At 41.2% G+C, this 25,081-nt stretch overlaps 5 protein-coding genes across 5 annotated transcripts; 2 read left to right on the forward strand and 3 right to left on the reverse strand.

The window, feature by feature from the left end:
- Positions 1–6,842: 6,842 nt before the first annotated feature.
- On the forward strand, positions 6,843–7,169 carry BT62DRAFT_1009334 (uncharacterized protein; the record flags this gene model as incomplete). The annotated part of the gene is made up of 1 exon (XM_043177542.1): positions 6,843–7,169. The coding sequence occupies one exon, from the start codon at positions 6,843–6,845 to the stop codon at positions 7,167–7,169; it is 327 nt and encodes a 108-aa protein (XP_043037014.1).
- A 1,764-nt stretch (positions 7,170–8,933) lies between these two features.
- On the reverse strand, positions 8,934–9,995 carry BT62DRAFT_935126 (uncharacterized protein). Its single transcript, XM_043186862.1, has 3 exons — positions 9,667–9,995; positions 9,533–9,608; positions 8,934–9,481 (listed from the first exon to the last, which is right to left on the reverse strand). The coding sequence occupies exons 1-3, from the start codon at positions 9,911–9,913 to the stop codon at positions 9,148–9,150; spliced, it is 657 nt and encodes a 218-aa protein (XP_043037015.1). The 5' UTR covers positions 9,914–9,995; the 3' UTR covers positions 8,934–9,147.
- Positions 9,996–10,061: 66 nt separating this feature from the next.
- BT62DRAFT_935127 (uncharacterized protein) lies at positions 10,062–10,503 on the forward strand. The gene has a single exon (XM_043186863.1). It carries the CDS (start codon positions 10,153–10,155, stop codon positions 10,333–10,335), a length of 183 nt encoding a protein of 60 aa, XP_043037016.1. The 5' UTR covers positions 10,062–10,152; the 3' UTR covers positions 10,336–10,503.
- A 12,666-nt stretch (positions 10,504–23,169) lies between these two features.
- On the reverse strand, positions 23,170–23,612 carry BT62DRAFT_935128 (uncharacterized protein; the record flags this gene model as incomplete). The annotated part of the gene is made up of 3 exons (XM_043186864.1): positions 23,170–23,287; positions 23,339–23,406; positions 23,467–23,612. Coding segments are annotated over 2 exons (213 nt in total), but the record flags the coding sequence as incomplete, so codon positions are not given.
- BT62DRAFT_1034463 (uncharacterized protein) lies at positions 23,611–24,396 on the reverse strand (the record flags this gene model as incomplete). Its single annotated transcript, XM_043178367.1, has 1 exon — positions 23,611–24,396. A coding segment is annotated over one exon (309 nt), but the record flags the coding sequence as incomplete, so codon positions are not given.
- Positions 24,397–25,081: the final 685 nt, after the last annotated feature.

Genomic DNA, 25,081 nt, shown 5'->3' on the forward strand with positions numbered 1-25,081 from the left:
AAGGATGATTGTGTATCGTCAGGCTTGATTGTCGTGGTGAGCGATGGGTCGACCATTGTGCTGACTAAGCCTTCCCAGAGTCCTGTGCCTTCTGACTAAGCATAAATAGAGGTAAAAAAAGGAGGATAATAGGAGAAATCGTAACAGATAGCATCATCCAGGAGCAATAAGAAGAGAGACCCAATGATCTGTGGCTAGCACTCTGAGTTTTGACTCAAATGCCTATGTCAGAATTTTCTAGGTATCAGATCACCTAAGGGACTTAGAATTGAGAGGAATAGAGTGGATAGAATCAGTTGACCAGGCCTGATCAATCAAGCCACTAAAAATAACTTAGAGAATAAAAACTCTGAGTAGACAGAAAGGAGTTAGGCACCCACAAGCACTGTAGGCTTAAAATAAAGCTGTGTGATGGCCAGGCAGATCTGGGAAAGCCTAGGGGAGTCCAGGAGTGCCACTATTCCAGAATAATGATGTGATTCCACTTTAAACAGGAGAAATACTATTTTGAATGCTTTATTTATAGATTCTGTATCTGTTGTTGATGTATAAAAGAGGGAAAGAGGGGGAAATAGCAAGCAAGTGACCCACTCCTATGTTTAGGCCTTCTAGTTCACTGTAGCTAGTCCCTGGGACAATGGTTTTTGAGTTCTGCATTGACTTAGTAATTTATTTAAGTTGCTTTGCCACTTGGAGAGAATTGGATTTAGAATAATAACTGTATTTTGGGTTTTGGATTAATTTAGGTTCCAATCTATAAGGGTTTCAGTGTCAGAATACAAGTTCTTCAGTTTTTAGGACTGCTAGCCAGCCAAGAGTGCAGCTGGTCAAGCCTAAGTCCTTAATAGACTTAATATTTGGATTTCAGAGTTTATTGGGTTTTGGAATATTCTAAGTTGATTTGGAGTGTAATTGTGCATTGATTTTAAGTCTTAATTATACTTAAACATTGCTATAAACTACTCTCATGAGTATTGCATCTTAGAAAGCAAGATAGAGTTGAATAACTGTCTTTATTGACTGTTTCTTTGATTTTACTTAAGACTGCAAGAGTGCTTCTATTGTACTCAAAACAACTGACCTCTACTGTATTTGGTGACTGTGTATTGAGTGATTAGGTGTTGGTGTTTGAGAGTTCATTCCTCATTCACCTCTCTTAGTCACTTAGCCATTACAAAGCATATCAACAGCCTTGAAGTGAGTTTTCTGCTATCTAAAGGGGACTCTAGACTTCAGAATCATATATGGAGGGATTATGAGCTGATACCTTATTCAGACTCAGACTGAGAGGAAGACAAAACAGATAGAAGATCAACATCTGGTTATGTCTGTACCTATACAGGAGGAGCTATTACTTGGAGTGCAAAGAAACAGCCTACTATAGCTTTATCCACTATGGAAGCAGAATATATGACTCTTGTACATACAATCCAGGAAGTAATTTGGCTATAGGCACTTTTAAACAAATTAGGATTGCCACCTTATAAAGCAACTACTATTTTCATTGATGATCAATCAGCAATCAAATTTGCTGAGAACCCTATATTCTATGCATGATCGAAGCATATAGACATACAGCACCACTTTGTTCATGAGTGCATGGCTTTAAACAAAGTCAAAGTTCAGCACTGTGCATCAGAGGAGAACTTAGCAGATATATTCACTAAAGGCCTACTAAGACTATTATATGAGTATCTATCTGCAGGTATTGTAGGAACTTGGAATTGAGGGAGAGTGTTAGGATAGCAATCCCAAGCAAGTATGAGAATATACTTGAAGATACTATGTTGATCAGCAGCAGCTGACTTAGACCATGATCTGGACTTATATAGTATTTCATAGAAAGCTCTCAAAGTAGTACAAAATGTATTTAAGTAGAATATCTCTTCTCAAGAGGCTAATCTAATCCTCTCTATTCTACTCTATACTTACAACAGAGTGGAAGCCAGACTCCTGCTTCATGCAACATCTATGAAATGAAGTTCTTGAATGATGAATGAAAACAGCTGAGTTAGATGTATCAGGAGAAAATGGCTAACCACAAAGTACAGGAAGAATTGGATAAAGCTATAGGCAAAGAAAGGGAGAAGGGAGAAGAGGCCACATTCCAGGAGGATATTGGCAACTAGTCCCTCAGCACATATGCAGGCAGACTATCAACATTTTCTTGAACCAAGCAGATGATACTAACTTAGCACATTCCAAACTGGACATTATAACTACTGATACTAAAAAGGTTTCTGTAGGTACCCATAATAAATACTTACTGCTTCAAAAACAAAAAACAGTATATAAGAAAGCAAAAACTCAAGTGCTCAGAAGAGTTGAACAGAGTGAGCAATATCCCATAAGGTGTGTTTCATTCTTCCACCCAATGCTGAAAAAGGAACACAGGAATCAACTAGAGATGAATACCAGGCAGATCAGATATCAGAAGTCCTGTCATCAAGCCTCAGAAAAGAAATGCCTCAACACCACAGAGCTCCTGAGAGGAAGCTCTGGCCTGAAAAGGCCATAGAGTACCTAAAGGAAGAGAACCCTATTGAAGAGGTTTTGCATGCATGCAAGGTGGAAACTGATACAGCAGAGCACTATCCACTGATCACACTCATCAATATACACACAAACTACTCTTAGTTCATTGAGAAATTATAATGCAATAAGAGTAGTTATAGCAAGTATAATTTTCTTCTCAAATGATCCACTGCATGCAAATAGCAATCACATATGTATAATAGTCCTAGCTCTCTCTAAGTCTCAAAGGTTTCATTAAAAACAAGAGGGAGCAACAAATGTTGCTGGGCCTCAAGGCAAGAATACTGTAGTGCAATACAATACTTGGAAACACTCTTATAAAACCCTCAGAAAAGTCCCAAGCACTGCTCAGATCAACTCAAAATCTCTAATACACATGATATATGATTCAAAGCTTTGTACTCTAAGCAGAAACCTTTCACAAACATGTCTATAAGTACTAAAGAGTTCAAACCTCTGTGCACAAGTTTTCAAACTGATTGTAGACCCACAGGATTCAAACCTATGTGATTCAGAGACACAAAAACACAATAAAATCTCATTCACAGATTCAGAGAGTTTGAACCTCTGCCACCTGTAGTGCCTTGCATCACAAATGCCTCAAAAACTCAAAAGAGTACCCTTCAGACACTGCTGTCTTATTCTCAGACTAGAGTGTCTCACAAGCTTTTGTGCCTGTGCAGCTCTCAGTTCTCTCTTAAAGATATCAATAAAGGTCTATTCTTTTGCCCAAAGTTACAAACACAAATCCAGAGCTGGAGCACAATGCCTTCATGCCCAATACACTGCAACTGTGGAGGTTCAGAAACTTGTCTACTACTTTTACAATGTGGTATTTAAATAGGCTACTACTGTACTTACTAAGAGAAACCTAATATAGTAGTTTCAATGTGCAGGACTCCATTCTGGAGTCCCTCACAAGTCATTTCCATGCATGTCACTGTCTGACATGCATATTCTGTTCAGAGTCAGGACTGTGCCCTCTGTTTCTATGCAATCTGACATTGGTTAGCTCTGTTAGTGGGTCTAGCCACAGCTCTCTTTGCTTTTTTATCTCCTTGAGATTATTCTGCCATCTCTAGGATCTGTTCCAGGCCCCAGGGTTATCTCTCATATCTGGAGTTACACACAATTGATATGTTCTCTAGCCAAGTGCCCATATATTCTCTTTTTACTCATAATTTGTGTCATTTATGGCCTAGAGCACATCAATTAATCCATCTCATAGTTATGTGTCATACATCAGTACTGCACAAAGTCCTGTTCAAAGGTCCTGTACAGAGTCTCTCACATAATAGTCTCTCACAAAGATCATGTGCAGTGTTTCTCATGTGCAAGATCATATCCATAGTTCCATGTGATTTCCATTCTTAGTGTACAAGCTCTGTGCTATTGTCAGTGCATTCAGTGTCAAGTACTGAGACTTTCTGTGCAGTGTGACCTATTGGTATCATCCTGAAGCTAAGTCATATACTTCACCAATTGTCACTCAAGCCCATCATGGATAGCCTTTCTTCTTATTGCACTCTAGCTCTATTTTGCTTCACATGCTTTATAGTACTTTTGTACTTAGCATGTAGTACTGTATTTCACAAAATTACATGCATGGATATGTTCAGATTGTGTCAGCATTTTCTTGTCCAGCACCAGTGAATAAGCCACTCAATAATGGCAGCAACAACTTGGAATACTCATAGAAAGAGTTTCAGCTACCCCAGCTATGTTTGCTTCTCATAGTCAATAGTGGCTGGTGCAGTATTTGGAATGGTGATATGTAGGGATATGCCACTTCAGGATGCTGTCCTTCTTTCTTGGCTTTGATAGTCTCTTGTATGTATATACTCACATCCCATCAATAAACTGTTGATTGGATGGAGCCATACCAATGTACCTTCCTTCTTCCTCTGAGGCTACCCACTGTGCATCAGCTACCTGAGTATGCCTCATCTACCAGTAATGTGCTTTTAGACCCTCCAGCCACTTCTTGTCACCACTCTGTGACATATTCATGAACTTTGTTCTGAGCCAAAGGTCTTCAGACCAGGGTATGAGAAGTATCAAGCTAAATGTCAAGCAATCACAAACAATCACAAATGCCTAAGCACAGAGTCTGACATTAACTGATGATAAAGTAAGATAATGAGGATAATAGAGGTGAGATAGAGATGAAATAGAGATGAGATAAAGAGGTCAGTAAAATACATCCATCAGTGTGAGAGGAACAGAGGTAGTCACACCAAGGATCAAAGAGTTTAGTCAGTATATAGACCTAGCTTAAGACTAGAGTACATTACTGTATACTACTGACTTAAATACTGTATAGGAAAATCTTGGCAATCTCAAACCAAGCCATTGCTGGGCATGATTTAGGGACTAAAATCATGACATGACTCTGGAGATTTTAATGATGATTCAGACCTGAACATCACCTCCATTGCTGCCATCCTCAATGTAATCTTGTTCCTGCTCATTCCAGTAAACACTCTCCTAGCTTTTAGAATTCACATCCTGACTCTTCCTGACCTCCACAGTTTAAAACATGGATCATAGTGAGGACCATTCTATGTATAATAACTGTTCTGGCCATTTGGAAATTCCATGATCAATTTTTGTCATTCAAAACTCTATACTAATTCTCTTCTCTCCACATAAGTTTTCAATTCAGAGACTCTCAGGCATATGTTAATTGTGACAAATATAGACTAAATGAGGAATCTGGCTGGAATGAGCAAGTTGATTCAAGGCAATGAAACATTGATATATCATTCTGTGATGGTTGCCAAAACTGATAAGGTCGGAGTCATTCTTCTAGGCAAGTTAAAACCACAAATGAGTGTCATCCTCAAGAGATTACTATCAGTTTGATAAATGAAACACACAGGAATTTGAAGATTTGAATTGAACACATTTCTTCATACATTCTTTGATCTAAATGTGTAGTTGTATGGATACAGCATTGTATCTTCATCAACCTTGTTATGCTAAGTCCTTATTCTTCTCACCTCCAAGTCCTCAGTTAATGAGATGCCTTCATATGTGCCATCAGTATCAACATTTGCTTCAATAAAGGCAAGCAGTGTGAGCACTTGATGTAATCCAATCTAAGGTGAACATCCATTACATGCTTCTTCATGTCCTTCAGATTCAGAGTCATGCACCCCTTGCCATCCTGTGTGCAGATAATCTGTTTAGTGCACAAGGGACTACACTGGCCATCCCAGTTATGAGGGTCAAACCAGATAGACAATCAGTTAGGTTGGTTGGCAGGCAATCAGAGAATTTAAAGGATCTGGAACAAGATCAAATATGTCTGTGAAATAATATATGGTCCTGTAAAGCCTATACTGAAATGCAGGGACGTGATAAAAGGTCCAGGCAAATTTATCTGTGCTGTCTCTTAGCAAATGAATCTAGCAAAAAGTGAAAATAATCCAGACCTGGAGAACTGCATGTTAGCATCTGGGGAGAAAAAAATAACAACCACTATCATCATTGTATTTGCATTGTACCAGAGCGTCCCAGTCTATGATGGTACAGTACTCTCCATTGAAACCACAATCATCAGTTTCGGGCCAACTAAGAAATGACGACTGATTAATCGGTAACACAAAGAGAGTAACTCACGCTATTGCCGATTCGAAGGGGCCTGTAGCGGTGTAGTCGAGTCCAGTCGAGAGAATAGCGAATCCTGACTTAGGGTGTGCTGCGATGATCGGACATACAGTAAATGGGTGCAGAATGTCAAATAGGAACGTAGGGTCCCGGTACGGCATCTATACAACAGTCAGCGAAGCGAAGATCCATAGGATCGTAATGTACTCAGTGATTAACCGCCTTCACGGTTTGTGACTCAAAAAAAAATGAAGAGATGAACTAGCTCGGCAGGTATATGGGATGGAATCCGTACGTACGAGCGCATAATAACCCACTGACGATAAAAACAATACAAACCCGTCATTGTATGTTAGTGTAGTGAATTCTGGTGCTCCCAGATATGCCTAGATATACGCGGCATCGAATATTTTCCTACCAACAAACAACTGAAAATCGTGAGTCCAGTTCTTTCAAAGGCATTTCATCGACTTCCCAGATATACAACATGGATTTGTCGATCATCTCCGAAGAATCAACAGGGAAATAATATCTCAGGATCCAGGGAACAATGGTATTTGAGGTCTCTTATTGTCCCAAAACGGTGCATCTCCACCTTGTTCCTCATATTCAAACTCAAAATAAACACATTAGGCTCTGCTGCGATAAAAGTTGATCTCACGTTCGTATTGCGACACCTAACCAACAGCGAGATCATGGACTGTATACCGCAGCTAAACGACTTCTTTCCTCAGGATGAGCTCGCCTGTCGAAGCGTCCGTCGACGAGGGGACGAACCTCCATTTGAACTTCGGTACTGCAAGGACCAAATGCAGCTGGGCTTCAAGGATCCCAATTCTGTGAATGAGATGATTTTCAGCGTCACCGGTTCTCTCGAGCTAGAGCCCAGTCGTCGCTCTAATATTCCAGACAGATACATATCCGAAGAAGTACACAAATGTACAGTCCCATCACTTGGACGTTTTCGCAAGATTTTTCAGGAGTTGTACCAGTCCCTGCTTCATTTATTAGTGGGACATTAATTAGAACATTTACCAGATAGCAGCTAGTTCCTGTATATATCTTCGATACCAATAAGGAAAATCAGTAATCAGCTGAAAATCAGGTCCACCCCCCCTCCTGCAAGCGCTTCAGCTGGGGATTCCATATGAAGGTCACGTACCATCTACTCCCCGCAACATCCACAACGACCTTTTTCAATATTTGATGACGGCACACGCTATTTCCTCCGTGACTTACCCCCGCCATTTTCACAAAAACTCGATACAAGCACCTGATATTGGTGTTATTCTCCCCGCATGATATGATCCTCTCAGCTCCTTCAAACCAAGGAACCAGAGTGTGGCCCCAAATGGGGGCGGGTCGCCCCTATACGAACAGTCTTGGACATACGGCGAAAAAGTGAATTGATATCAGGACCTGAATTTTCTCACCATTCGATGATGAGGGTCTCGAGTTGGGGCGATAGCTTGATAATGGAGAACCAGGTTTTCATCTATTGTTTTCATTTACTGTGACGTCTGTGAGATGAAAGCTTCGCCAAGGAACACTTGTAGTGATCAATCCACGAAACTCCGAGAGGGCGTCGTCGGAGCAAGGGTAGAACTCCTTGGGGTAAAGAAACTTCGTGTCGATGGGGCCTGTTGAGAGAGTCATGTTCTTCAAGCCCGTTAAGACGAGCGCGGACAAGAACGTTCCCAGAGCTGCTGAATTGATTTATCCTCGACATGAGAAACCTCCTCCCATCAGATTCTGGCACGAGACCGTAGTGATGGCGCGAAAATGACGAGAGATTAGGTGCTGATGTAGATACTCGGACAGCCTCTGTGTTCTGGAAGCTCTCTATGATCGAGAAACGAGACAAGGTTGTCTGACAATAGTGTCTGAATGCATGTTTGTGAGATGGAGGGTTCCAAGTTTTGGTGCTATCTCGAACGCAGTGATATTCTGCGGTAGAGGTTATGATCCAAGACAGCACAAATAAACCTCTTCGAGTTTATCTACTTCTCCTCTGACTAAGGAGAGGCCTGAGAGAAGATTCATAGCCAAGATGAGCTTGACCGACCTCCAGGATGTCGAAAGGTCCACTAACTTAGAGAAACAATAGTATATGGTATCGTTGCCAAAGTGAATGTCCTATGAATCTTCCTCGTCGTCGACCTCATCACAAGCGTTATCCTTGACCTTGGCGCTCCAATACCGGAAGGAAAAACCAAGGGTCCTCCCACGGCTTCGACACAAAAAGGTCTCCAGGTCCAGAGCAGACCACAATATGTAGAATCAGAACGAGGTTGACACCCTGATGGACATCGTGGAACCATGCAGAAGAGTGGTCCGAGTAGCTAGGGACTCAGCTTCGTTGCCTCGTAGGAAGAAAGACGAGAACTTGTACTTTTATCGGCGCTATTGTCGTAGAGAGAGAGATGGAAGCCGTGTCGATGAGATGGTACCGTCGCCGGCGTGAAAGATAGGAAGGACTGGTATTTCGCTATATTATTCTGTTCAATGATTAGTATGAACTTTCTGCAACACGTGATAGGCCCCATAGCCCCGGAAAACGTAGTTCATGAAGGAAACCAGTAGCAAGGGCCTGTCTCGGAAAGAAAATTTCCGTTCACATATCCTTCGTTTCGTCCTAGGAACTGAAATCGAGCACCCTCTGTCATGCAAGAATAGAAGTTATATATCCTCATGGTTACAGCGAAATATGTTTGCCCGTTGCACGAATGGCCGAGGAAGCCGTGCGTAACGTCCTGGCCGCCATTCCTGAGCGAATATTTCTTCTGATCTAAGATTGCATTGGTGAGGTTCCGACGGTATTTTCCTCGAAATTGGAGTTCGCTACGACAGAAGATGGACATCTATGGTATAGAACGATGATGGTTCCAGCAATGCCGATGAATAAGGACCTAGTAACTATATAGATGTAAGTAAGAACACGCAATGCCCAAGTCCGAATGAAACGAAGAATAGCCCTAAGTCCCAGCGTAGCTTCTCAAGTCAATATTGGACCGCCTTGCTCACAACAACACACAAAACGGCAACAAATGCACCCCACGCTTCCATCTTCGTACCCCAAGCCGCGTTCGACGACAACATCGTCGAACTCGATGGATCGCTACTGGTTCTGGAACCAGTAGCTGTCGTAGAGCCGCTGAAACTTGATAGTGCCAAGGAGGTCGCGTTAGAGGAAGAAATGGAGGTGACACTGAATGACAATGACGTGCTCGTCGACGCCAACCCGCAAAAGCTCTGCGCAAGGGTCTCTGCTGTCTGAAGTTCATTCGGGCATTCCGGAACGATGCAGTCTGTGAGTTCGGACGTGAAGTTGGAGCTTTACCGAGTGTTAGCTACAAAGAAGGGAAAGACGAAGTAGTCGACGCACCTTGGGCAGAAGCAATTTACATCTGCTACACTAGTGCAGTTGGCGTCGGCAATGGACAGCTCCAAGCAATAGGTTACTAAGAAAACGAGCTCGTTAGATTTACGAGGAATGGAATGGAGAGGCTTGGGACGCACCGCAAGTCGAGTATCCACTCAGAGTCGGTAGATCCGCCGAGACCGTCGAGCTAGCACTCGAGGTCCCACTCTTGCTCGTGCTCCTACTCCTACTCGTCGTTGAGATCGATGATGTTGTCGCACTCTCGCTAAGGGACGTCCCAGTAACGCTTCCTGTGCCACTCGTTGTCATTGATGACTGCCCCAGGATGGCGTCGACAAAACAGAGCAGCAAGACTGGCACAAAGCGAAAGCATTCGAGTCTCATTTTCTTCTCCCGGAGCTGTGGGGGTCAGGAGGAGGAGAAGCAGCGAACGCTGCGCGCGCAGTGATGGAGGAAGCCATCTGAGTATTTGTTACTGTTTGGCATCCAAACGATGCTCGCTTCTTGTTCAGTTAGTCTATTCTGAAATAGGCTCGGTTGTACAGAGTTTCATCGCTTCTCATCAAACTGGTCATGAAACCACGGCCAAGAATGACCTTGTTTTCAGGATATCACATTACTGGATGGAACATAGATCCCAACGCGATGTTACGATACCTGAAGAAACACACACATCAATACCTGTGCCCGATGTGGCAGCGTACAACCTGGACTTTGATGGTCGAGTAGGCGGGCCCCGGATGATAATGGACCTTGTTAATCTCTTCGACGATCGGACCCAACAATTCTCGTATGTCGACGGGTAGGATGCAGCACGCCAGCTCAGTGTATGAATACCTCAGCTACGAACAGAAGCCCAAACCTTCTTTCGCTGTCGGAGGACCAATACTGAAACATCCTTTCTTTACGTTGGTAGCATATACGGCAGCCAGAGACATTTTTTTATCAGGCCAATGGTTACGACTGAGACTGGGGTCAATGCCGATATCGCTCCTGATCCCAATAAATGTGGTCCCTCCCTTCCTCTTTAATGCTTCAGATTGGCTTTCCACTATTGCCAGAGGAGACACGCGGTTTGCACTACGACAATCATCCGAATTCTATACTCCTACCCGAAGGAGCCACGTATGTTCCTTAATCAATGACATGAACCGTTCCACCGACCCCGCAATAGATACAACCCTCATCACCGAGACTTCTCCATGCAGAATATCATCGTTAGTGCAGACGATCTGACAGTTCTCTCTGGCATCGTTTCTACATGGACTACAAACCCTTTTTTCAGATGGCCGATATTCGCACTAACGAGTGAGCAATATCGTTTTTCGGGATCATACCATGACAACGACATGAATGGTGCTGCGCGCTTGGTGAAGAGACGTCGCCAATGTGGCTGTTTAAACACCGAGCACGGCTTAGTAGGTAACGTTGCGATAATTTCGATTGGTCGGTGCCTCCGCATCATTTTCTTAGCGCGAAGCGCGTGTCTTACGCCGGTATCATTTACTTGTAGTATTCATGCTTTTTATGTTTAATAATGTATGCACATTGTGAGGCTTGTATGAACTAAAGTGTCTTATGAATCTAGAGCACGCTCTGTCAAGTTCTCTAGACACAAAGATGGAATACCACAGCTATCGGAGCCCCCCGCCGAACATCCAGCCTAAGGAGGGATGCGGTTCCATGTTTACCCTAACTTGTCAATGAACTCAAATTTTGGAGAAGAGATCGTATTGAGCACCAGTTTCGTCGGAATAGCAAGTAAGCCGCTAAGATGCATAGAGCAAACATTCTATCTTTCTTGTTCATCCAGAACGTACTCGTACGTGGCCCTTTAGTTGAGCGGTTACGTGTTGCGAAGTTCGTACGGAAGTTTTTTCTTGTCGGTTCAATTCCCACCGAGTTCACGTATTTCGAGGCAAGACCATTGTTCTGGGCCGATGCACCAAGATTCATTGGCCCTGCGCAAAGTGGTACTCGCGCCACCTAACCTTGCTTGGAAAACAATCATTCATTGAATAGCTAAAAGGGATGGGATAATGACTGTAAGAAGGTAAGCCGCTGATATGAATAACCCTTCCGTGTCACTTTATCATTATTAAGGATGGATGTGGCACTTTAGTTCAGCGGCTGAGTGTTACATAGTTTGATAGAAGTGCGGTACCTTTTTCAATCTGTTTGATTCCCACCGAGTTCCTGTATTTCAGGGGGAGCATTGCTCTTGTCTATTATGTATCTGATATTTTAACCAATCTTGTGAAGCATTCCTTTGAGCAGAACCAAAACAGGCCTTCTCCATGGCTCCTATCCTAATTCTCATATATTGTATCTCAATCATAAAACATCAGAGTCAACACCTGATATATTGGCTATGGAATGCTTACCAGTGAACATCATGTGGTCTGAACAGTGACAAGCTCACTGCATGTCCAGGCATGTAATTTTGCGAATTATGACAATACATTGACTGTATCACAGTCAACTATGTGCACAATAAAGAATATGGCTAGAGCACAGTAAAATGGGACTTGTATGACAGCTGGCTTCAGTGATGATGGGTGGAGAGCATGGCCTAGCAGCAGGATGACATCAGAGAGGGTCATACTGCACATGAGGTCCCAGCACTTGACACTAAATGTACTAATACAAGTACAGAAAGACCCACTAAAAATAAAGAGCACATGATCAAAATACAATCAGGGCTTTGTGCACAACCTTGCATCATATTGATCAATGATGCATAGGTATTAAATTGCCAAGGGACATCTTCTAGAACAGAGCATTGGTGCACAATGAGATAAACCCAAATATCAGAGAGATTGACTGAGAAATGAGAAGATTTGGGGAAGAAATGACCAGAAATAACTCCTGTGCATGGGTTAATTGCCCTGGTGAGATAACAAAGTGAAGAGACCAGTGGCTACACCACTAACAGAGATAACCAGTGTCAGGTTGCATAGAAACAAAAGGCAGTCCTAACCTGGAGCAGAATATGCATGTCAGACTGTAACATGTGTGTGAATGATATGCCAGGGACTCCATTCTGGAGTCCTGCACTTTGAAACTACTATATTTAGTGTGTCTTAGTAAGTACAGTAGTAGACTATTTAAGTACTGCATTGTAAGAGTAGTAGGTAAGTTTCTGACCCCCCACAGTTGTAGTGTATTGGGCACAGAAAGCCTTGCACTCTAGCTCTGGGTTTGTGTTTGTAACTTCAGGTCAGAGAATAGACCACTTTATTAATATCATTGAGAGAAAATTGTGTGAGGCACAGATGCTTGTGAGGGACTCTAGTTTGATTTAATAAGAGGTTTTGAATTGCACTCTAGCCTAAGAATAAGAGAGCAGTGTCTAAAGAGCACTCTTTTGAGTTTTTGAGGTATTTGTGATGTAACATGCTATAGGTGGCAGAGGTTCAAACCCTTTGGCTTGATTAGTGTTTACTTTTGGTTATTTCTGCAGGTTGGCAAAGGTTCATACTCTTTGGCCTGTAGACAGGGTTATTTGTGTTATTTCCACAGATCAGCAGAGGTTTGAACCCTTTGGATCTGTGGACAGGGTTTTATTGCATTTTTGTGTCTGGATCACATAAGTTTGAATCCTGTGGGTCTATGATCAGTTTAGAAACTTGTGCACAGAAATTTGAACTCTTTAGCACTTGTGGACATGTTTGTGAAGTGTTTCTGGTTAAAGCACAAAGCTTTGAGTCATGTATTATGTTTTTTATAGGTTTGAAATTGATCTGAGCAGTGCTTGGGACCTTTTTGAGAGTTTTGTAGGAGTGTTTTGACATATTGTATTGAGATACAGTACTCTTTGCCTTGAGACCTGGCAACATTCATTTCCACCTCTTGTTTTAAACAAAAAGCCTTCAGACTTATAGAGATCTAGGATCATTATACTTGGGCTATTGCTATTTGTATGCAGTGGATAATTGGAGAGACAATTACATTTGCTATAACTGCTCTTATCACATTATAATCCTCTAACAAACTAAGAAGTATTGTCTGTGTGTTAATATGAGTGTGATCAGTGGATAGCACTGCTGTATCTATTTTCACCTTGTGCATACAAAAAACCTCTTCAACAGACTTCAACTGGTTATTTAACATTTGTAGAATATTAGCATATCACATCAATCTGACTAACCATGAGGGAAAATGGTCTCTGGATGCAAATGAGAAGCCAAAGTATATACCAGCATTCATCAAAGGCAAGGTAATAAATCACTTTAGAATCTCATATATCTAATAGATGATATATCCAGAACCAGAATAGCAAGGGTGGAAGACTTGCTAGCTCTCTAAAACATGAACCAAATGTCATCCCATTATATGGTGTATCTTGCTCAGTGCTTTAATAGTACTGAAAATGATATTGGTCCTGTGAGCTGGTGTCAAATAATCTGATTGATAGCATTAAGTGCTATGATGCTGAATGATCTCTGAATGAGATTCAATGCACTGTTCCTTACTGCAGTGCAAGTTTTTACAGTGCTTAATTCATACTTCATGCTCATATTAATTATGTAGCTAGCCTTTACCTTGAAGCATATATTGATGAATGTCATTATTGTAATGATTCTGAAGAGAAATACAGTGGTGTTCCTGTCTTGTAGCCACTCAAACAAGTAAAGTTAATTCCTTCTCACCAATTTATGATGTGATTTAAACTGGTTTTAAATATCTGTAGATAAACTTTTATGGTGAGAAGCATTTTAAAGTGTAGTGTTTAGAAGTATCTTAGTAATGGTGCTCATCCTCCTATGCATGCATATAGATCACAGACTATCCCTTATAATATTTGAGAAGAGCCAGTTGTTGAGATTTTTCTCAATAAAAGATGGTTTACTCAGGAAATCCTCAAAAATATAGAGAGGACACTCAGTTAAAGCACTGCACATATAAACAAGATGTCTAAAAATACAATATATTGCTGAATATTCAAGCTAAACATATGCTGATGGTTGAAACACAGTATACTTTTATTTGAATGATGGGTCTCCTTATCAGGCATCTCTTATTCACTACAAGTGCAATGCTTTTATTATCATGTATTCTTTATTTGATGATAGTGATTAGTGAGGAATTTTGATGGTCAAAAATACTCAGAGTCACCCTTCACCTCTGAGATACAAGGTATCAGCTGAGGCAAGGAGTTATGCATCAAAGCAGCCAAGAAATATAGTGTAGTTGGACTTACTGTTGTAGAACTTGATAATGATAAAGTTATCCTCTAAAATAAAAACTGTGAAAATTTCCAACATATGTCACTCTGTTAGAAATGTGCCAATAAAATGAAGTTAATTGCATATATAGAAACTGGCAGAATGTGTGGATCTTAGTGAAGCTATTAGCAATGTCATTCTTGAGTTGAAGCCCAAAGGATCAAGCTGATAAAATAGAGTCTATTGGAGACAGAGAAGTTGGATAGAAGATAAGATACACTAATAGAGTAGAATCCATCAGACTTAGAGAAGGACTTGAGATGAGGACAAAGTTATTAGGCTGAACTAAGTTGAGATTTGAACTGAGTGTCTATGGCAATTGTACAGAGCTTACATACTAGTGGTAGCTAATTCTGAATCAGGGTTTAGTATACTCTGATGCTATCTACTTGCTATTAACTTCAGAATCTAGAAATTAAAATATGAAATTTGAATGTGAAACAGCAATTCTGAGGTGAAGTATGATAGACTTCAATGCTATCAATTACTACTGACTTCAGGTTGTAAATTAAGATATGAAATATAGATATTAAATGTTAAAGATAATCAAATGAAGGGAAATGATAGTTGGCCAGAGGCTGATGGAATCTGATGAGTGACAGTTTGAATTTTGAAATTGAAGTTAGTGTAAAGCAGAGTCTGATAGCATACACATAACACACTCTGAAGGTCTCTCAGTATAGTGATATTTTAACAGTGATCCTGCTGTTTTTGATCTGACACTTGCAAACCCACATCACAAGTGTACAATACTATATGGACTTAAGAAGAAGGAATATCCATATGGAACTGATATCAATAGTGTATCACAGCTCTTCTGTCATAAAATACTCTTCTCAATTCTCATCTGCAGGTCTTTTTAATATGAAATTGCAAGAAGAGATGGATATTGAGCTTAGCCAATAATATATCTATAAGATATATACTTCTGATAGAAAGTGAGAGAGTATAATTATTATTATGCTATCAAATCTTGCTCAGCTTGTCCACAGTGTATCAACAACACTGCATGATAATACTTATAAGTGAGTTAAAAGTTTAGAGTGGAAGGAATCAGAGGTCATTGTCTGAGATTTCTATCATATAATATGCATATTCTTATCCTTATCTTTAAATTCATTACATTTTACTGAGAATATATTCTATTTTAGGTGTGACTGCAACCTGAATTTATATGATGTGTTGAAGAGGCTTTGTGCATATGAAGAAAGAAATGTGCTTCCTTTTTTCTCATGCAAGATCTTAGTCTATAGGATAAGCCATTCTATAGTCATGATTGTTATTATTCAAGTCTATGATGTGTGGTTATATGCATTCTGGAAATTCTTTTTAGAATTCAATAATAAGTGAAGATGAACCTCTTTACTGCTATAATGCTGGATTTTCTCCAGCCCTGAAGTGATAAAGATATTCTAACCCCTTTACATCACAATAGTCACATCTCTTATAAATTCAGAGTTATAAGACTTAGGCTTTAAATCTGTATGATAGTTATAGGTACAATATTGATATTTTAGAGCATATATAGCTCTTCAGCATCTCACACACTAGTGTGATAATATCCAAATCTGATGAAGATACTTTATGCATACTAAGAGAGAAGCATGCTAGTGCAGAAACACTAATCCAACCTACAATAACTACCATAATATACAAACTCTCAGAAGGTTCATAGAGATGAGTATGATGTAAGAACTCTAAAGTATTTCAGTTGTCTCTTAAAGATATACTATATAGGACAGTGTATATGTTATGATTTTTCTATTTTCTTTTTGATCTAACCTCTATTTGCACTTAGTCAGAGCACCTACACCAGTGCTTAGGACCATAGGACAGGCTTAGTCATCACAACAAGCTGAGTCTGTCATTGTCTTTCAATGCCATGATGACATTCAACAATGCACAACAGTCTTTTTGTAGACAGTAAGAATGCTCAAAGACAAAGAGCATAATGACTTAGTATATAAGTAGGCTAGCTCTTGCTGTATATCCCCAGCTTTGAGCTAATGTTTATTCTACACCATTTTATCTTGAGCTGATTCCACTGGGCCTTGAAGCACTAGATCAACAGACACAAATCATAAACTCTGATGTGACTGTATGAATATGATACAGCATCAGTTTATCACATGTTCTAATCATATGCAACTTGGGTCTAACAGTATATGTAGTATGCAAGTATTCAAATATTGTCTCTTTAAATCCAAATGCTTTTGACAAAAAGCATAAAATAATATGCTTGATCTCAAGGCAATGAAGTGAGAATAGTCACAATCAAACAGACATGTTCACTGGAATATAACATGAAAAAAAAAACCAAAAACTCTCAAATAAATACAATAGCATGCAGAGCACTGATACTTGTAACACTCAGAAATCTTTTATAGATCCACAGGATTTGAACCTATATGATACAGAGACATGAAATACTTAAAACTGAGTCCACAAGCCAACAGATTCAAATCATTGTGAATCTAGAATAGACACACACAGACATGGATGATTGATCAAACCCAAAGATTCAAAGTTCAGCACCTGCAATCATTCAGTACACACAGAAACATGTCAGAGCATGCTGAGTTCATTTATAAGATCATAAAATGTATTTTTCCAAGTAGAATACAATCAATATTGAACTTGTATCAAATAACCAAAGTAGCATGTGAGCTATGAAAGCATTGCAAGCATCTCAAATCACTCAAAATAATGTCTAAGTCCAATATATTCTCTTACTCAAAGCCTCAAATAGATTTCTTTACTCTGGACACTTGCTTCTCAAGCTAGTGTCACAGAATATAAACTACTGTCTGAAATACTGTACTAGAAAGTCTTAGTTCTACAGGTGCTTACAGTTCAGTTCTAGTCTGTCAGAAGCATGTTCCAATAGCAATATTCTCTTGATGCAGTAGGCATACCATTATCTGTGAAGCCATTGCAGTGAGTTTCCCTTGAGTTGCTGCTAGACTGACTAAGACTATGATGATGCACAGTCATTCTATATAGTTCTAGTGCTATTGTCAGCTGTTATCTATGTACTGATGGGTAAGATGCAGCTCGATACAGTTCCTGATGTCTTTAGTGAAGTTTCTGTATAGCTGAGAGCACTATATGTCAGAATTTGTAAGTATCTGGCTTACTAAGCATTGTGATAAGATAAGTGTCATGATTTGGTGAAAATAGAGGCTAAAATTATGACAACTTTGAGCATGTTTTATGCTAGAAATTCTAGTCACATTACAGTTATAAAATTTACAGCTCTCAATTTTGACTTTCTGTGGAATATCATCCTCCTGTATAAACATCTCTTATCATTCTCCCACCTACTTATTTGAGTATGTTATCATAAAGGATTCTACTGTAAATAAATATGAGATACTGAAATAGTTATTATCTCTCATTGTGTAGGGTGTGGGGTTTAATTCCTCATTTGTATGCTGAAGCACAGCTTTATGCAGGTAGTTGTCTAATGAAGTTTTTGAACCCTGTATGTGGCTCTCTATATTTTAGTACACATGAAAATAGATGCTGAGGGAAGAGTTTACTTTTCCTTCCACACCATTAAATCAATGCATAGCATCTTCTCCCTAATTCCAGCTCAGGCTATATTGCAGTAGCATCTCAGTGGGATGTAACTGTTGAAGAGGTTCTGCATATGTGCAAGATGAAAACAGATACAGCAGAGTGCTATCCACTGATCACAACCACACCAACATATACACAACACTTCTTAGTTTGTTGGGGGGATTATAATGTGATAGAGTAGCTGTAGCAAGTACAATTGTCTTCTCAAATGATTTCACTGTGACAAATAGTAATAGCACATGTATAACTGTCTCAGATCTCTCTAAGTCTCAGAGCTTTTCATTTTATCAAAACAAGAGGTGGCAATAGATGTTGCCAGGCCTTGAGACAAAGGGTACTGTAGCTCAATATATCAAAACACTCTCACAAAACTCTCAAAAATGTTCTAAGCACTGCTCAGATCAATTCCAAATCACTAGACACACACTACATGAATCAAAGCTTCATGCTGTAAGCAGGAACACTTCACAAACACATCTACAAGTGCAAAAGGGGTCAAATATCTGCACACAAGTTTCTGAACTGATCATAGATCCACAGGATTCAAACCTATGCAATCCAGAGACACAAAACACAATAAAATGTTGTATGACAGACCCAAAGGGTTTGAACCTCTGCCACCTATAGCATGTTACATCACAAATACCTCAAAAACTCAAAAGAGTGCTCTTTAGACACTGCTCTCTTATTCTTAGGCTAGAGTGCAATTCAAAACCTCTTATTAAATCAAACTAGAGTCCCTCACAAGCATCTGTGCCTCACACAATTTTCTCTCAATGATATTAATAAAGTGGTCTATTCTCTGACCTGAAGTTACAAACACAAACCCAGAGCTAGAGTGCAAGGCTTTCTGTGCCCAATACACTACAACTGTGGGGGGTCAGAAACTTACCTACTACTCTTACAATGCAGTACTTAAATAGTCTACTACTGTACTTACTAAGACACACTAAATATAGTAGTTTCAAAGTGCAGGACTCCAGAATGGAGTCCCTGGCATATCATTCACACACATGTTACAGTCTGACATGCATATTCTGCTCCAGGTTAGGACTGCCTTTTGTTTCTATGCAACCTGACACTGGTTATCTCTGTTAGTGGTGTAGCCACTGGTCTCTTCACTTTGTTATCTCACCAGGGCAATTAACCCATGCACAGGAGTTATTTCTGGTCATTTCTTCCCCAAATCTTCTCATTTCTCAGTCAATCTCTCTGATATTTGGGTTTATCTCATTGTGCACCAATGCTCTGTTCTAGAAGATGTCCCTTGGCAATTTAATACCTATGCATCATTGATCAATATGATGCAAGGTTGTGCACAAAGCCCTGATTGTATTTTGATCATGTGCTCTTTATTTTTAGTGGGTCTTTCTGTACTTGTATTAGTACATTTAGTGTCAAGTGCTGGGACCTCATGTGCAGTATGACCCTCTCTGATGTCATCCTGCTGCTAGGCCATGCTCTCCACCCATCATCACTGAAGCCAGCTGTCATACAAGTCCCATTTTACTGTGTTCTAGCCATATTCTTTACTGCACACATAGTAGACTGGGATGCAGTCAATGTATCATCATAATTCGCAAAATTACATGCCTGGACATTCAGAGGGCATGTAACTGTACTTTTTTGATGTTAACACTTTTGAGATTGGAACTGAAGGTGGCATGTAGTGCCAGTTTCTGTCAGTGAAAGCTTCTGAACAGCTTTCTGTTAAATGTAGTAGCCATAACAGACTGCTAATTCTTGCAAGGACACCCAGTTCACTACATTTTCAATGCAGTAAATGTCAGGAAGAAGTGCTGGATCAAGAGCCTGGAAAGGATCAATAACTTCAGCCCAAGACTATAAAACCTGGCAGAATGTCACTCACAAAGTGAGGGTACTCCTCCAGAGCCTCTTGTGGAGTTATGCAAAGTAGAGAACATAGTTGGTCAGCACTGATAAGTGACAAGGTGGAAGTGCTAGTTGCAGCAGACATGAAGCAATTTAGAGCAAAATGAAGAGAAAGAGAATTGTGGCATTTAAGATTGGAATACTAGGTGAACAGATAATGTGATATAGTAGGCAATGGCATGTTGGAATAACTGCAATAGGTGGCACTAATGGCAGGAGTCCAGAGCATCAGTAGTAGAGCTCAATCAGATTGGTGTGGGAGGAATCTGATTGCCATTTTGAGTCCAACTGGGAACTCGTAACTCCGACTCAAATCTTCTGGCCGATTTCTTAACGTAGCACTTGAGCGTAATGGCTAATGTTACCTTTGTAGTTCATTCCTGAAACTTTTTCAGGGCCCGAGAGTTCGATTCTCTGCATTCTCATGTCAAATGACAGGAAGTCAATGAAGAGTTGGTGCTTGGTTAGAAGTTGGGCCTTTTTTTTTTTCAGCTCAATGACCTTACCAAAACCAAGTGCCGATTCTCCAACGGTTGTCGTTTGGACCGACTTCCACCGTGGCAGGCCGAACTTCACACTCTGAAGACAAAAAAGGAGTTTCATCAATGTCAATGAATGCCAGGAAGAACATGAAGTTCTTACACCCTGAAGCGTGAGTTCCCTCAGCTTCTTATTGATAGTGGCGGGAAGTGAGCATCAATACAAGGACTAACGAGAAATGTGTGCAATACCCCTTCAATTCAGTTTTCCTGTGCAGCTAGGTCAATCAATGTTCGGCGTTCTTCAAGGCCAAGTGCTTAAGAGAAGTTCAACGTAGCACTACAGTGTAGTGGCTAGAGTGTCACATGGAGCATGTTATTCATCACCTTTTTTTTCCCCACAAGTTCGATTCTCGGCACCTCTAACTTTGTTTGCCAAAAAGCAAAGGAAGACAAATGACTCATGAGTAGCAGAAAAAAATCAACCATCCTTCGCTACTGAACATATGCCTAAGGGAATTGAACCCCTGCTGAGACACGGCGCTGTTGAACCATCGGCATGATAACGAAAGCTCGTACAATGTAGGTATATCCGTATATCTCACACTCGACTTACTCTCATCGACAGAAATAAAGAGAGTAGTGGCGTGAACTAAACTTCTTTACCAGGGAAGAACGGTATCGATATGAAACTTTATGTAACAAGTTTCAGAGAAAGGAGTCGACAGTGAGGCGTAAAAGACACCGGGGTTCGAATGGGCTCTCCAACTTGGCTTAGTCTGAGTATACACAACTAGCATATCGATATGATGCTTGAATTTGAAACAGTTTGTTCTCTTGAGATGATACAAATATATTCTCCTTTCATTGACAATTTTCTCAAAGGATCCAACCATACCACGCCTCAGAGCCACTCGGGCTCCAGCAATTTTACTGGTCATCATCACTGAGGATGTATAACACCTGCTATCAATGGCACATTATACTCTGGAATCAGGAACTGTCTGCATCTACCCTGAATTTGGTGGCTTGGTTCTTTCAGAGTCCAATTTGCCTGTAAACTGATGTAGGTGTATTTGTCCATCGGAGTTGAACTGGGCACTGTGGTAGTACGAGTTGCCAGGCACGTAAACTCAATGTCTCAGACCAGCTGACTCATACTTCCTTTTTAATTTGCCACATCTTTCTCTTATCTTTCACCACTGTCTTTACTGTTTTTCCTTCAATTCTTCTGTATAGGTTTCTATTCCATCCAAGCATGACACTGCATTGCTCATGGACTGATGAGCATGCATCTGGGCCTTACAGCCTCAAAGGGCTTGTATCTTCAAGATCTTGACACCAATATTGAGGTGGCTCACCTCTCCAACAACAGAGCTATTCCAAGCATTGGAAGGAGGATTAGCATGGGTCATATAGGTGTCTAATGCATATACCAGTTCATTTTTATTACTTTTCTATTTGTTAAATTCCTCTCCAGTTTAAGTCAACACAACACCCATGCCTATCCTGTCTGATGTGAGAACTGAAGCTTACAGCAGACAATGCCTCCTCAGAGTGTGCTGGGGATCAAGATACAATGGCTTGGACCACTGTTTGTATGCTGAGTGGGGCAGTGTACTCTCCCTGTGCCATAGTTGCACATATCCCTGGTGGTTTACTCTTGCTTGAAGCTGAGGTAAATGAGCTAGGACATTCCCTTTCTTCTGAATCTTTGGTTCTAGGATACTTCTATATCACAAACCAACATGTACAGGCTCTGGTGATGCATGAGCATGCATGCAGCTACCCCTGGCCTCCCTTTATTGTACCTGTTCCGAAAATTTGATTTAGCTTCCCTTTTCTTTTGACCACCAAGTAACAAATCTTTGAGCAAGCCAAGAACCTTAACTATCAAGCCCAGTGAGTAGTTTTATAAACTATTTACTCAAATTCTCCCTAGATACATCTGGTATTGATGAACACCATGACTTTCCCCCATGCCCAGCCATTCCACAAGCAACTCACAGCCTTGCATGATCATCTATGTCAGCAATGACATATACTGTGACAGTGCTGTAGAGCCTGATGGGATTCTAGAGGCTGTCAAGACATTTCCATCAAACTGTATCTACACATTTCAATCTTCAAAGGACTAAAATTCACATGGCTCCGGACAATGGTTATTAATTCCGAGTCATGACTCATGGAGTCATGGAGTAACTAATAGTTCCCCCTGCATGCCTCCCGCCACTGATACTTTCCACACTCATTTCTTATATTCACCGCTGAATTGTTTCATGCTCTTCCGTTGTTTCTGTGTGCTGTTTATCCCGATGAAGCCCTCCAAATATTTCTGCTCTTAGTCGCATAATCTTTAGCCACAACTCTGTCGACCTCGACTAAACGACCAAACTACGGAAAGGCCATATCCTTGCATGCGATAACTTTGATTCTGGATCTCTCTCTCTCAATTCACTCACTTAAGCTCACACCAATTCTCTCCCACAAACCGCCACACCGACTCGGAGCCATAGTGAACTGCGAAGAAGAGACCAATGCCAACATATCATTGAAGATCAAAAGGTATAGAAGTAGTAAGTTCCACCACAAAAGCAAAGTCCAATTGAGCACATCATACAAGACAGCTTACGCAAGCGGAACAGTCACCAAATTGGCTTCACCATTCACCCACTCCGTCACACTAATCCATGAACTGTCATCCAAATCCATGTCTTCAAAGCCAGCCGGAGTCGTCTAGTCCAGCGTCTTCCACTAGTCATCCGTGTAATACGTTTCCGATGTTCCATCGTCATACATCACCAAAACACCCGCGACGAGCCCAGCATGCACCGGTTCCGTATTCATGCTGTCCACAGCAATCAGGTTCTCATCCGCATCCAGAATAGGAATGGAATACGCCTTGCATGGCTAGCCAGTTGCTACCGTTTCCAATTTTGTTCCCGTTGAAGTACAACGTGTACTCGTCGTCGCTGCAAGTCCGGTGAGATGGATCAGGACGATGATGTAGGGAAGGGAAATGTACGCGGTGATGATTATTTTTCCACAAGCAGCAGCTTTTCCATTCTTGCGGAATGGTCTGTGATCTAGAGGGTCTACCCCAGCGGCGGATGTCTCATTCGTATGGATCCACTTGACTCCAGCCATATTCATGGCAGGGGGAAGTGGAGGCCTCCCCCAAGGCGTGCTCTCCGTAGGTCCCTCAGACACTGCGGCAATCCAAGCTGAATTGTCGAAGCTCGGACTAGTCCAACCACCGGGGGGGGGGTAGCTTTGATCGTCTTCCAGGTGGTGTCAGTGACGATAGTCTGAGTGGTACCATCGCGGTAGTCCACAAGGATAGTGGCAATGAGGTCGGCAGATCCTCCCGTGTTGTTCACGGAAATAGCAAAGATGTTGTGCCCTTCGGGTTCAAGGCCAGCGGTATAGACGGCTGAGCTTTTGTAACCATTTCCTGCTCCAATTTCATTTCCGTTGACAACGATGGAGTACAAGTCATCGCTACGAGAGCGTTAGTATCGCTTATCCATTCGCGAAGAGATGATGATAGTGCGCAGACCGGACATGTTGTGCTGGAGGAGAGGATGGCCTTACAGAATGGACGTGCTCCCGTAGGTGCGGTATCTTCTGCACCGGTCTTCTCGCTGGTCCAAATCCAAGTCGAGCCAGAAAAGTCGAGCGTGGGTGCGACTGCGCGCCTTGACGGAGTGCCGCAGTAACGTGTCGAGACTGGCATCAGCGGCGACGCCTGCAGAAACTTCTACAGTACCATCAGACAGACAAGTAGTGTAGCCAGAAGACAATGTCCACCTGCAATGGGCCGTAAGATACTTCCGGCAATGACAGATAGATTGCGGGCAAGAGGAGCACAACAACTATGCTGAGATATGAGTAGATAAATGCTCACTCTTGGACAACATCGTAGAACCGAGCTCGACGGTTTTTTGGAGTCGTAGTCGAAGTCTTTTATACTGAAAAATGAGCGCAGAAAACAAATCGCAATCTGAAGACAAAGCATCTTCAATTACCTATGTCATACTACGATTTTGCAAATTGCAAAAGGGTATCCATAATTTATTGACCAACTGTTCTTGCGAGCTAAATAATCATGCAGCTATCACTGTTCTAATGGTCCTGAGGCAGGATGGAAGCACGTACGCATGTAAATCTTTTCTTGCTGACCGACATCATACCAAGAAGCACACCACGAATTACTTTTTCCTCCCGTCGGAGGAGCCTCCAAAAAAGAGCCTTAGTTATGTCATATCCTTTTGCCTGGCGAAAAGAGCACAGGAAATGTTATGAACAAATCTCACTCGAAAAGAGAGGTAGAGAAGGCCGAAACATGACACCTTTCATGCTCATGTAAG

Source organism: Guyanagaster necrorhizus, assembly GCF_019112545.1.
Source record: "Guyanagaster necrorhizus MCA 3950 unplaced genomic scaffold BT62scaffold_23, whole genome shotgun sequence".
NCBI classification, from domain to species: Eukaryota; Fungi; Basidiomycota; class Agaricomycetes; order Agaricales; family Physalacriaceae; genus Guyanagaster; species Guyanagaster necrorhizus.